We start from the raw sequence: 13,241 nt of genomic DNA on the forward strand, positions 1-13,241 counted from the left end.
AGCAGAAAGTCCGTCTGGTGCAGAACTTGAACTATTTTTGGGTCCCTTCAGCTGAGGTCAGCACATTTCCATGTCTGCACTCTCGCTGTGTGAGATAATACTCACACACACAAGTACATGAGCATGACTGTCACGTTTGAGTGTCGGCTGATCGGCAGTGTGAATGATCACAGGCAGAAATTGATTGGACGTTATGTGTGATTGCTGATCGACACAGCAGCACAGACAGAACGAGGTCAATGGACTAGTTTGTCGTCACGTACCTGCTGGTCTGTCTGTTAGCAGGGTGTTCACAGTGTAGGAATGATGCATTTAGCACATTTGCACATGTGATCAGTAGAAGTACTTATTGCTGTGAGATGTTTCCCTGTATTTTGTTTTGCTGCACGTGTGTTTTCAGGTGACTGAAAAAAGAACAGGAAGCTTTGAAGCAGATTCATGTGATGCTGCTGCTGCTAATGATGATTCATTCATGGTTTGCATGTGACTTTGTCATCATATCAATCTGTAACCCTGTGTGTGTGCTGCAGTCTCACTGGGCTGAAACAGATCCCTCTCAGGCCTGGGAGACGTGCACACCTCCAACAGAGACTCACACTCACACTCGGTGACACCTGGCCCTCGTCAAGTCCTAATTGAGTTGCACATTAAATCTTGAGAGGAGCCTTATGAGCTGTGCTGCTGACAGACCCAAAGACAGAGTGGCGGAGCACCTGACACATGAAATGCTGATGTCCAGATGTCTGAGCAGGCAGACAAGACAGTTGGAGGAGTGATGAAAAACAAACTGCTGTGAGGAGAGGCATTACAAGACCGTGTTTCAGCACGTCACCCGAGTTCACCAAGAACTGATGATGTAGTTTAGCACAGTGCAAACGTGGTCCTACAGTCTGTGCAGTTAATAATACAGTATCTTATTAATATGTCAGTTAAAGTAAATGTTGAAATGGATGCAGCTTTTCTAAACTCCAGTTTTCTTGTGTGGTGAAGGGCAGCCTCTGTCTGCGTTTCACTGACACTCAGTTAAAGTTTCTACAGATTAACAGGAAAAGTCATTTTGAACCCAAGTGGCTGGTTGTTGAGTAACTCGGGTAAACCTGACCACCTGACCGCAGTGGGACATTTGTAGTGATAATTCTAAACGAGTAATTCACAACCAGCTTGTTGTCTGATCTGGTTAAACCTTCACTCCCTACGTTGTCTGTGCCAGTAAAGAAGAGGTCGGCTGGCTGCAGGACTCCTGTCAGGCCCCCTTCCTCTGGAATAACCTTCCTCTCATTTATATTAAACCCTAACTTTGAATTGTTGCAGCATTTCTACAAATGATTGTCTGGTTGGTTGGTACCAGTGTCAAACCCAGATTGTACAGTGTATTCCTGCTGGTGAGACACTGATGAGCAGGCTGCCTCTCCCGTCGTCGTTCTTCTTTTCACTCTCCCCAACCAGTCGAGGCAGACGGCCGCTCACCCTGATCCCGGTTCTGCTGAAGGTTTCTTCTGTTAAAGGGAGTTTTTCCTCTCCATTCAGAGAGTTCTGTGATGACGATGACTAACATCAGGCTGAGGAAGTGGTTTTGTCAGTTTTACTGTGCTCAGCTCCCAGAACAGATATGATAATGTTGTTGTCTTGACTACTGGTAAATAGTTTTTTTTTTTTTTCTATGTGCTTGTGATCATTGAGTTACATCAGATATTAACTGTATGAACATGTGATGTGTTGGTTTTTCTGTGAAATGTTTTAAGCAATGATCTAATTTAGTAACAACAGAAAACTGAAATCTCACTGAAGACACAGCTTCAGTTCCTGCACTGAACATGGTTCTAATTTAAAGGTTTGGTGCATGTTTTGTTTTTCAACACGTATACATGTGTGTGTGTCTTCACATGGATGATTTATGGAGACTTCCCCCCTGACGGGGCCGAGTGTTTGTCGAGGACACGCCTGGAGCTGCGACAACTTAGCAACAGCTAAAACAGCCGGGGTCGGCTCGTTTTACTGGCTGTTCTGTGTTTTTTTGTTCCCGTTCAGTTAATTTTTCCATAAAAATCAAAAGTTAACCTGAAAACATAACCCAGATTCTGTTTTGACCTTGAATTTCTGATCCAGTTTCAGTTTCACTTGCAGCTCAAACAGCACAGGAGGTCCAATCAGTCCACTGATCTCTGCTACAGAAACAAAGGATTTTTAAATGAGTATGATCATTTTTCTCTGTGATTTGTGGAGTTAAATATGGATTTTTCAGTTACAAGCAACTAAAAAACAACTATTTTAGTCCCCGCTGCATTTAAAGAGGCCGTGTTATACATAATTCTAGGTTTTTATATTTTCCTCTGGTTTTACTGAAATGGCTTCATGATTTACAACTAAACAAGCTGCTGATCTTTCTTATAATGAGCTTTGATGCAGCACGTGTTTGATATAGTCTCTCAACTCGAGCAAATGTAACCCAGTGCATGTGTCAGACGACCTCTGACACATTAAACAATCTGCAAACAACAGCAGAAAAACCCAAGGAATAGTTTTCAGACATTCGTTTGCTCAGTCCAGCTCACAGCCACATGAGAAAGTGTTGCATACTTGCTGACTCTGCACTGATGTTGGCAGATGCACATTTGGCCATGAGCTGCTGTCACGGCTGCAGGATGTGAGCGGCAGCAGAAAATGTTTTCTTGTTGTTGTTGTTCTGTTCTCTGCTCCGTGATTTGGAGTCTGTGTCTGATTTGTTTTGCAGATTTCTCTCTTCTGTCCCTCTGCCCCTCTTCAACTCTCATTCTTTCCTCACACCACCGTGTCAAACCAAGCTGGTCTGGCAGGGCCTGAAACCACCCCCATCTCTCGTCTCGCTCCTCCAGCTGCATTCCGCTGTATGTCAGAGATAATATGCGATAATTCTGCTAGTTCAGACCAGTGTCCCCTTCTGCATCACTGTCTTGATGAATGATGAAGGAAGTAATGATGCTGCCTGGCTCCGTCCGTGCTGTGTTTTTATTGTGTCATCTGTCTTTTTCCATTTCTCCCCTTGAACCCAAAACAAGGGTGGAGCTGTAGCCACCGACCTCACGACTGTAGCGTCCTGCAGAGTTTCTGTGTGTGTGTGAGCGACGTGCACATCACATCTTCATCGTCATCAGAAACACATTGTTTACAGCACAACACTACACAGCATGCATTCCTCTCTGAAGACAACACAGTAGAGTGTGTGTGTGTGTGTGTGTGTGTCTTTCCTGACCTTCGTTCACTGCAGACCAGAGGTCAGACCTGTTTTGGAATAAGTGAAGATGTTTTTCTCTCCTGCCTTGTGCCCCCCCCAACCCCCCCTTTCCCTCCCTGATACCATTACGCAGCATTACTGCTCCTGACGACTTCCTCTCATCTAATAATAGCCACTAATATTATTTTGCTACCTAATGGACTGAGAAATTACAAAGGCTGGAGTCACACTAATACAGTTTTCCTGCTCACGTCTTTGCTGAGTTAATGCAGGAGACTTCCAGTTCTTCAAAGTCAGAGACACACAGATAAAATAAGCACTAATGGCTCCAATCAGCCCCACTTAGATTTGGTTATTGTTGTGTGCCCGAGTCCTCATGGGCCTCATTACAACAGCCAGGAAATGCCTCTGTGCATGCAGAGTTTCCTCCTCTGTCAACGGCACCATCTGAACAGTACAGGTCTGCAGAAATACTGGTTTGATTTACAGTCAGTTACAACTGCTAATACATTTTAACAAGGAAAATAATGAAAATGACCACATGACAATTCCAATAAACTGAATGAGGAGAATAACCAAACTGCTTTTCAAACTGCACACACACACACACACACACAGGTCTCTGGGGTCAAACTCAGGTCTCTGGTTTCCTACAGCAGCATCGTCACGTTTGCAGTTTAATGCATCAGCAAAGGTTGATATTATAATATACTGCATGATAAACAGCAGATGAGCTGCAGCTTTAACACTTTTCCCACAGCCTGTGCAGTGTGGTCAGCAGTACATGTTCCCATGTCGACTCCAGTCAGCCACAACATTAGAACCAAATCACACTCTTCTCCTGGTTCCTGGTTAGTCAGTGAAATGAGTGGAAAACTTTTTTCTGCACCTCATTTTTAACCTCTTCTCTTCTTACCTGTGTTTGTAGATGTGCTGGTTTAAAACTTTATTTTCAGTGTTCTGTTCCTCAGATCTTTATGTAGTTGATGTGGATTAAAGTGAGAGCAGTGGGTGGGTTCTGTGTGTCATTCACACCCCAACCCGGGGCTAAGACAAAGGACTTTAAACATCCCCATTCTTTGCTGGATAGAGGTCAGTGTTTACCTTGTACTGGACAGTAATTATGTGGGAGATTTCACTGATGCCTTCAGGCTCAGCTGAAGATGAAACAGACCTGTTACGTTCTGCAGGATACAACTGAAGACTTTGCCCTGAGGTGGTCGTTAAAGCAGGAACTCTGTCCAGCTTTCAGCAGAAATGACTGCTGTCATTCAAAGCAAACGTTTGTTCAATGCACAGGAAGGATCAGAATGATATCAACAACATGTGCTGTGTGATTTAAGCTGATTCTCATTAAACCAGTTTCCTGCCGAAGCGGAAAACAAACTCTGATCCACCAACTCATCCAGTTTGTCCCAGTCTGGAAACAAACACACGCAACTCAGTGTCCATCACAGTGGAGAGACGTCCAGCCGACGGTCAGAGGAGTGAAGGGGACGCTCTCCTGCAGCTTCTCAGACCTTAAACATGGCTGCTTTCTGTAAACAGCTGATTATGTTTCTGAATGTAGACACAACTTGGATCTTCAAGTGCGACTGGATCGTTGAGTTCTGTGCTTTGTCTTCCAGGAAATAGTCGATCCAAACTTAATGCAAATTAAAAGAGGAGTGGGGGGGTTCAGTTTCACCTGCACGTGTTAAACTCAGTGACAAATATCATTTCTGCACCGTGTGATTGAATGTGTGTTAAACAATGAAGCTGAAAAGACTCGAAGTCGAGATCAAAGTTCTCAGGATGAGGTTTTTCCCCTCAGGGTCCAGTTCCTGTGGAAAGTCTGGTCACGTGTAAACTCGGCCTTAATGACAGGGTGCTGTCGCTAAACCCTGACCCACCTTTCTAACCTGGCCGTGGGGCACACAGAAAAGAGGGAGGGTGGAGAAACACTGACAGGGCGTGAAGAGAAGTAGAAGAAGTAGAAGAAGGAGGGAGGAAAGCCGGGTGTAGAAAAGACAGAAGTGCAGCAGTTTTAAAAAGGTAGCACGATAAAGAAGAAGGGTGGAGAAGAAGGGTGGAGGAGGAGTCAGGAAAGTCTGTCAATTATTAAAGTAATGATTTCATCATTTACACAGATCAATTTTTCATGTGATGCAGTTTTAAACATGTTTCATCTTTATTTTTAATGTTTGTGTCGTGAAGCAGCTTTTAACCCACGGTCACCTCTAATTTTCTTTATGTATATGTGAGTGTAGAGTCCTGGTTCTGAATCCTGACACTCAGAGCGGACTTAACGTGTGTATTAATAAAAGAAGAGATGACGAACGGGGAGGAAGTGGGAGGGAAAGTATGTGTGTTAAATATATTATGGAGCAGCTATTAAGATGCAGAAAGACAGAAGGATAGATGGAAGGAAATGGAAAGAGCAACAGATGTGAGCCAGACAGTCTGAACTGACAATAGAGAGAAGGGCCAAGACGGCACAGAGCCATCTGGGATCTGCCTGGTCCTGAACACACACACACACACACACACACACACTGAAAGTGGAGATTTTTGTGCTGATTTCTCTTATTTTTCCTTTTTTATTTTTAGACATTTGTGTGTTGCAGGACTCCTGTTTGAGCAGATTTCCTTTTGTGGTCACCACATCCATCGTGCTGTATGTGCAGCACTGCAGTGACTCATGGATTTGGAAATATAGGATCACACTCGTTCATGCTAATTGACTGTACACCCTGACTCAGAGCTGGTCACTCGGACACGTAGACGTCCGGCATGATTCATAAGATTGATTTGGTTTTAATCCACCAAAGCTAATCATGAGTTCCTACATGTTCAGGCCGCTCCTAGTGTAACACAGAGCAGGACACGTGGTATTTTCTTTGTTCAGATCATGCACTCCGGTACTGCATCATTCTGTTTCTCTCCCTCCGTGTCCATGTGTCATTCAGGCGTTTCCGATATTGTCCCATATCTAATAAAACATAAATCCCGAAAACATTTTAACAGAGAACACACCAGTGTCCCGGTTTTCTCCATGTGTAAACCCGTCCAGCTTGATTCGGCCGAGCTCAGAGGAAGCACAGGCTGAGTTAAGAGCAGCCAAAGGAGACAGCTGTGTCCAAATACTGGCTGGGGATTCAGCCGGCCCGGAGCCCAGTGATATCACCACATCTCCTCAGCATTCGCAAAGATGTTCCCAAATCTGCTGCAGCCACGTGGAGAAGCTGCAGTGTTGCCAGACACAACACAAACTGAAGAGAAAAATAGGGCAGTAATCAGAGTCAGGATCAGATGTGGGTTTGTTGCCAAGTCGGCTGCAGGACGTTCGTCTCTGCAAAAACTAGTTAGATAAAAATGACAAAAATACACAGTAATAAAGACAAGATAGAGGTCTGTCCCTCTGCGTTTTGTAAAATGTGGAGTCGTGGATCAAAGATTAAAGCCACTGGTGTCGGTAGATGAAGTCAGAGGACTTAAAGCTTCAGGATGATCACAGCTGTTACATCACTGTCAGACTTCTGCTGTTGTCATAACAGCCTGCGCTGTGTTTTGTCCAGTTTTGAAATGTTAATCTATTTTAAGTGTTCACATTGTTTCTTAGTTACAAAACAAGCCAACAAGTCCTGTGTCACGTTATTTCCCTTTAGGAGCGAGGCCTTAGAAAACCCTGCAGCACCTGCTGCTGAGTTTTCTGTTCAGCTGCAGTAAATTCACGGCAGCTCTGTCAGCTGCAACACACCCACACATTGTTCCCTTCACCAGCAGCGAGCCAGTCACCCAAACGAGGACACTGTGGAGGTTCACTGTTCTTCATGCACTGCGTCCACAGGCCGGGACAGTCCAGGCTTCAGTCCTGTCAAATATGAGTCCGTGTGTTAACAGCAGGTTGTTAGGACGACGTCACACTGACGCTCTGAGGTTAATATGAGGCAGAGATTCTTGTGATTCTTCCTAAAGTCACGGGTTCAAACATTAACCATTTACTCCTCCTGCAGCTGTATCAGTGCAGAATCAGTTTGAAGACAACTGCGTCAGCCAGGTCAGAGACAAGTCAGTCTGACAGTGATAATGGAAATCATAATGGATGTGCAATTTGAGGAACTGCATGAGGTCAGGGAGGGGCAGTGATAATTACCTCCACGTCAGCCTCAGTCGACTGTGTCTGGACTCTGTTCAAACGGTCAGGATGAGTTCAGAGGCGGCTCTGTGTGAATATGAACCATGTGAACTTGTACTTAGTCAAATCATTGAAGATTCAGGGATGTTGTGGACAAACTGAATGTCAGGTTCTTTGGACTGTGGGAGCGAATCGAAACATTCAGAGTAAAGACCTCTGGAACTGAGGAGGACATTCAGGCTCTGTGCTTTAAGGACTGAATCAACTTCCTTATACTGTACCTTATCCTTCATTGTACCACACAGCGTCATCACATGTGCACTGTGTATGAACAGACCATGAAAACACTCCCTCACTCATTAATGTTCCGCTCTCCTTGCTCTGCCAGCGGGGACATCTGGACACCAGTGATGGGAAGATCCACTGGAAAGCTGAACCTGACATTTGGCTCTGTGTATTTCTGTCTCTTTGTGATGTGGACAAACATCTGGGTGTCTCTGCCCGGTCTATTCATAGGAACGACCACTTCAGCAGTCCTCAGACCTCCCATAGGAAGCGATCCCGATGTAAAGGCTGAGACATGGTTGCAACACGCAGCATGTTAGCGTATCTTTGTGCTGCCACCTTCTTCCTGCTGTGTTTCCATGTTGTCCATCTCTCTGTTTCACCGTGTTTCTCTTTCCCACACTGTAGACTGCCCTGTGTTAATGCCAACACCTCTGCTAGAATGACCCACGCTGCCAAAAAGGTGCCCACTGCTGCCAAGGGGAAGGTTGTTTTGGGGACGCTCCCACCCAACCACGGCCTCGGGGGATCAAGTGCTGTATCAACATGGTCTCTCAGATGAGTGCCAGCTGCCCAGAACCCTTCAAACATCGTACCCATGGTGCAGAAGAGTGCAGATAGTTGAACTCACAGTGGGACGGCGCCCACAGCTTTGCTCTGTACTGAAGAAACTAGTGGGAGACGGGTCCCCGTGCCAGCTTCCTGCCATCAGATTAGTGGCGTCATAGTGAACTGTCTGGACCCACAGACTGAGAACAGCTGCTGTGCACAGCTGCACTGGCCCGATGTCCTATCTGAACACTTCAAAACACGAAGAAAATCAAAGGCTGCAGCACAGATGCAACCAACAACTGATTGAACTGTTCTTTGTCACTTTGTCAAAGCTTTCCCACCAATCAGTGATGCATCTAACCAGATCTTTACCAGATGGTTTAAAGTCGGCTTAATAACTCTGGTATTCAAACTTTTTTCTTCGTTGGTCTGTTTGGACTTGATTCATTTTTGGTTTTGCCACCTTTTCCTCTCTAAGCTCATGAATTATTCTGCACTCGTATTAGCACAGAGACCTAATAACCTGCCAAGTGAATCTGTAATTAGTGGTTAGTTACTGTTACAGTTACTAACAACTGACAAGGAGAATAGAAACGTACAACATAACTTTCCATTACAAACTTGTAGCAGAGAGTCTGAAATCCTTATTCTATCATACAGGAGTCGCCCGTTTGGTAACTGAACACTAAAAGTCACGATGTCTTGGCCTCTTTTGCACAGATTGTTTCATCTTTCTTTATAAATATGTAACATAAAATTGTTCATGACACAGATCAGCACTCTTGTGCTCTCTAACCTGTGGCACCTGCTGCACTGCCACTGCGACACCAGCCTGGAAGCCTATCTGCTCAGAGTTAGGAACCTTTGACCCCTGGTGGTCGGCAGGCGGAGGTTTGTCTCTGACTGCAGATTATTTCAGCCACACCTGCTGCAGGGCCAGGCTGAGGTCACACCCTCCTGTCTCCTTCCACCACTGGAAATAGACCCTGTTGTCACTGAAGTCACTGCTTTCTTGGGTGGTTGATTAATGAGCACAGAAGGAAGGAGCCTTGTAATATCTATTTGAGTGTGTCTGTGTCGTTACAGTCCTGGACGGAAGCTCCACATCTTCTGCACTAATGCAGGTGAGATTTATCTCCAAACACATCACTGTGTAAATCCTAAAAACTCATTTTAAATTAATAAAACACAGTTTCCCTGTCTGAGTTTGCAGCATTGTGTGAAAGGAAAGTTAAAAATGGGAGCAACATCAGCAGCTCAGTGAAAAACCCAGAGACCAGGAGAAACTCAGGGAGCGGTGGTGGGTTAATAAAGCGCTGAGCTGGTGAGGAGCCAACTGTCATCTGAAGATTCCCAGTGGGGGATCTTCCTCAGTCAACCTGTCAGCAGCTCTACGCTCAGGTTCTGGACGACATGAATCCATTTTTAGAAAACTACAGCGTGTTGATGAGGAGTTTCAAATAAGAAGAGGAGGCACGTGTTAGTAAAAGAACAATATTTAATACTTGAATATTCTCTCTGGCCGACGTCAGCTGTTATAAATACATGAATGTGTTCCAGTTCTTTCCAGGTGAGTACGTTTTCACATGTGACCAACTTCATTCCAGTCAACCTGTGTCAGATCTTAATGTGAATTTAACACAATTATTATTTACATAAGATATAAAAATATATTTCACAGAAATGAACAATTTACAATAAGAAGCTTGAAAAAATTACAAATATATTTCTATTATAAAAAGCCGTTCTTAAATACTCTTCTAGCTGAGGTTTGGGCTGAGGGAGTGGGACCTGTGGTGTGTGGGGGTGTGGGGGTGTGATTGTGAATCTTCGTAAGACATAGAACACGTCGTCATTCCTGTAACCTCCATCACTGTTCTTGTCCTCGGGTTCCCTGCGATGTTAATTTTGACCCTCACTGCAGTCCTTACATCGCAGCAGCTGGCGGGGGGGGGGGGGGCTCTGACTAGACCTGATGATGTAGCGGAGCCACTTGGCAGTTGCTGCCCCATCCAGCTGTATCCTGTTGGCTGGTTTTTGATGTCGGGGGTCCACACGTTCACTCCCTTCCTCCCTCGTGGCTACACTCCAAGAAGACTGCGAGTCTCTGTCACATGCCTGAGGACAGACAGACAGACAGACAGACAGACAGACCTGGTTAGAACAGGACTCCCTGGCTCCTCAGTCGCCTGCTCTATTCTCAGAGCGGCGGATGTTCAGTTTTACAGGCTCGTCATCGTAAACACGCCGCTCTCCCTGGATAACAAGGACTGACGGACTGAAGGTCCAGCTTTACAGGACAGGGAGCAGATACTCAGTGACAGGAGACAGCAGGAGAAACATGGAGCTCCTGTCCATTCCTGACATTTACAGTTGGAATTTCAACCCAGGTTTGCTCCAGATCACATTCCTCATGTGCTGATGCAAGTTCCAACACTCACAAGCCAAATCTGACACAAATCATCGTGTACGTCTATTACTCCTGACGTTCTGTAAGCTACTAAACACCCTGCTGCCATCTCAGCTTACAGTTTCCTACATGCACATTCACACTGCTCCGCGTCTGTATTGACCTATAAATACACACACACACACACACACACACACACACACACACACAAGGGGATGAAACACAAAACCCAACAGTTCACATTCTATATGCTGTTTTCGAATCGCATGCTGTTGGTAGCAGTTCTCTCTGCAAAGCTGAGTGACAGGATGAAAACGGATCCGCTGCCTTTCCCTCCAATTTAACCTCAGGGGCCTCACGGTCCACACAGCAGCCCAGCTCTTCACAGTCCTGACACATCATTGTTTCTTAGAAACCTACGGGGAGGGATCGTTAGCATAGCTGACACATGGGACAAATGCTCCTGTTAATCCTGAGTGGAGGGCGGCACAAGCACACGGGCTCAATCATCAGCACTCACTCTCTAATGTCCTGTCGAGGTCGGCGATGAAGTCCTCCAGCTCTTTGGTGTCTCCCAGTTTGGCTGTGAAGGAAACAAACAGAGGTTCAGACCGAGTCGTGAGTCAAAGCTGACGTGTGACGTCACAGTGTGTGTTTAAATGGTGCAGCTCACGTTTTGGTGACATGAGAGGAGGCGAGGTGGTGCTGGGGGAGAACACGGTGGGGGAGTTGAGCCTCTCGTCGCTGAAGCTGAAGCTGTTTCTGTTGAGCGACTCTGCACCTGTCAGACACAACACAGGTGAATTAGACCAGGTGAACCACACGTTCCTGTGTGACCTGTCCCACATACATGAGCCTCTATTAGTGCTTGATAAGGTCAGAGGTCAGTTTCTGTCTGTATCATCCAAACCGTAACATCACATCACTTCAAAAGACCATGACATTCATTCAATCAGCTTCGTGGACGTATCATCATCTTACTCGTTCTTCTCTGCTGAACTGCAGCAGATCTTAACAGCGTCTCAGATGTCGAACGCCCCCCTGACCTGCACGTCTCCCTCCACTCAGCACTGAACACAGCTGGAGACAGGAGACACCACACACAGAGCCACGGCCCCGACAAAACAACAAAAACACCTCATTTCTCAGTTTTCACTTCCCTTCATCCCTCCTTCCTTCTCTAGTTCCTCCTCCTCCTCACTCTGGGCTGGACGTCAAAGACTCTGCACAGTTTGTCCTTTATCTGCTCCGTCAGCAGTGTCTCCATCCATCAGGCTACAACACAATAGGACGCCCTACGTGGGACAGGTCCCTCTTCATTCGACTGCCATGGAGAAGACAGAGCTCAGCTAGGAATCTGATCCCTTGAGCAAATCATCACGGTCATTATTGTGTGATGTTCAGTGGTAACGCAGTAATCAGAGCATCTAACCACCACGAACTTATTATACAATCACCACATCACTTCCCAAAGGCAGAAACCTTCTGTCTGGAGCCCAGCCTGCAGTTAAATCCACATTGAAATGGTTCCACAGGCCAGAAACCTTTTCCCAGCTTCCTGTGGAGGTTCCACACGTGTCTGAGGAACCGTCTTTGCTCATGAGGACATGAAACATATTTTCCTCTGCGTGTCAGCTCATGAGGCGATTCCATCCGGATCAGAGCAGCTGGAGAAGTGCTGAACAGTTTGATGGAGAACTGTAGTAAAACTCCAGAGAGGAGACAAAACGAGGGGGAGTCAGAGGAGGAGGAGAGAGGGTGACACTGAGTCCAGGAGAAGAGAAGGACCGAGGCGAACATCACGAGTTTGAGTCTCACACACAAACAGGAGCTTTCACTTACTCTCGGAGTCGCTGATGCCGCTGTCGCTCACGCTGGTGCTGCTCCTCCTCTTCATGGTCTTCAGGTGCTCGTCGTACCTGAAGTGTCGCTTCTCCACCGGCGACGTGAAGTCTTCGATCACCGCGTCGAACTCGCACAGCGCGTCCTTCAGGTCCGCGTCGTGGGCGAACTTCGCTGCAAGGAAACGAAGTTTATAATAAGAATAATACGTTTTATTATTGGGGTTAAATACAAATATCAGCCAATCAGAGGAGATTAAAGGTTTAGTTCACTCACAGCTGACTTTATAAATATATTTAAAATAAAAGAAACAACGTACTTTGGGCTTTAAGCTTCGGAGACTTCATGATGAGACGAACCAGCAGAACCAGAACCAGCAGAACCAGAACCAGAACAGTCCAGAGTCCGTGTGTCCCTCAGTAGGAGGTGGAGCAGCTCTCCTGCAGGTCTAGAACTGAACCTCCGGTCCCGGGACCGCAGCCTTTTAACGGGGCCTGCTGGGAGGGGCGGGGACCGGCGAGGGGAGGGGTGTGTGTGTGTGTGTGTGTGTGTGTGTGTGTGTGTGACTAATAAAACTGTTCCTGACGTCTCCCTCATAAAAGTATGTTTGTAAACAACTCGACGTGTAGTACACAGATATTTATAGTACTGCAGTGTACAAGTACACAGACACAGTACTGCACTGGAAGTAGAACAGGAGACACTGTAAAGTACAAACTGCTGCAGCCACAGTCAGTAAATGTTCTGTTCTCAAGTCATGATGTTTAAAATCCTTTTTATTATCAGTAACTCAGGTGGATGCTCAGAGAATCACTTTCAGTCAT

General features: G+C 46.0%; 1 protein-coding gene across 1 annotated transcript; it reads right to left on the bottom strand.

Annotated features, from left to right (window-relative positions):
* Nucleotides 1-10,215: 10,215 nt before the first annotated feature.
* Nucleotides 10,216-12,873, bottom strand: LOC113172607 (regulator of cell cycle RGCC-like). Its single transcript, XM_026375556.1, has 5 exons — nucleotides 12,737-12,873; nucleotides 12,418-12,591; nucleotides 11,249-11,356; nucleotides 11,096-11,158; nucleotides 10,216-10,283 (listed from the first exon to the last, which is right to left on the bottom strand). Exons 1-5 carry the CDS (start codon nucleotides 12,762-12,764, stop codon nucleotides 10,276-10,278), a joined length of 381 nt encoding a protein of 126 aa, XP_026231341.1. The 5' UTR covers nucleotides 12,765-12,873; the 3' UTR covers nucleotides 10,216-10,275.
* Nucleotides 12,874-13,241: the final 368 nt, after the last annotated feature.

Source organism: Anabas testudineus, chromosome 21 (genome assembly GCF_900324465.2).
Source record: "Anabas testudineus chromosome 21, fAnaTes1.2, whole genome shotgun sequence".
In the NCBI taxonomy this organism is placed as follows: domain Eukaryota; kingdom Metazoa; phylum Chordata; class Actinopteri; order Anabantiformes; family Anabantidae; genus Anabas; species Anabas testudineus.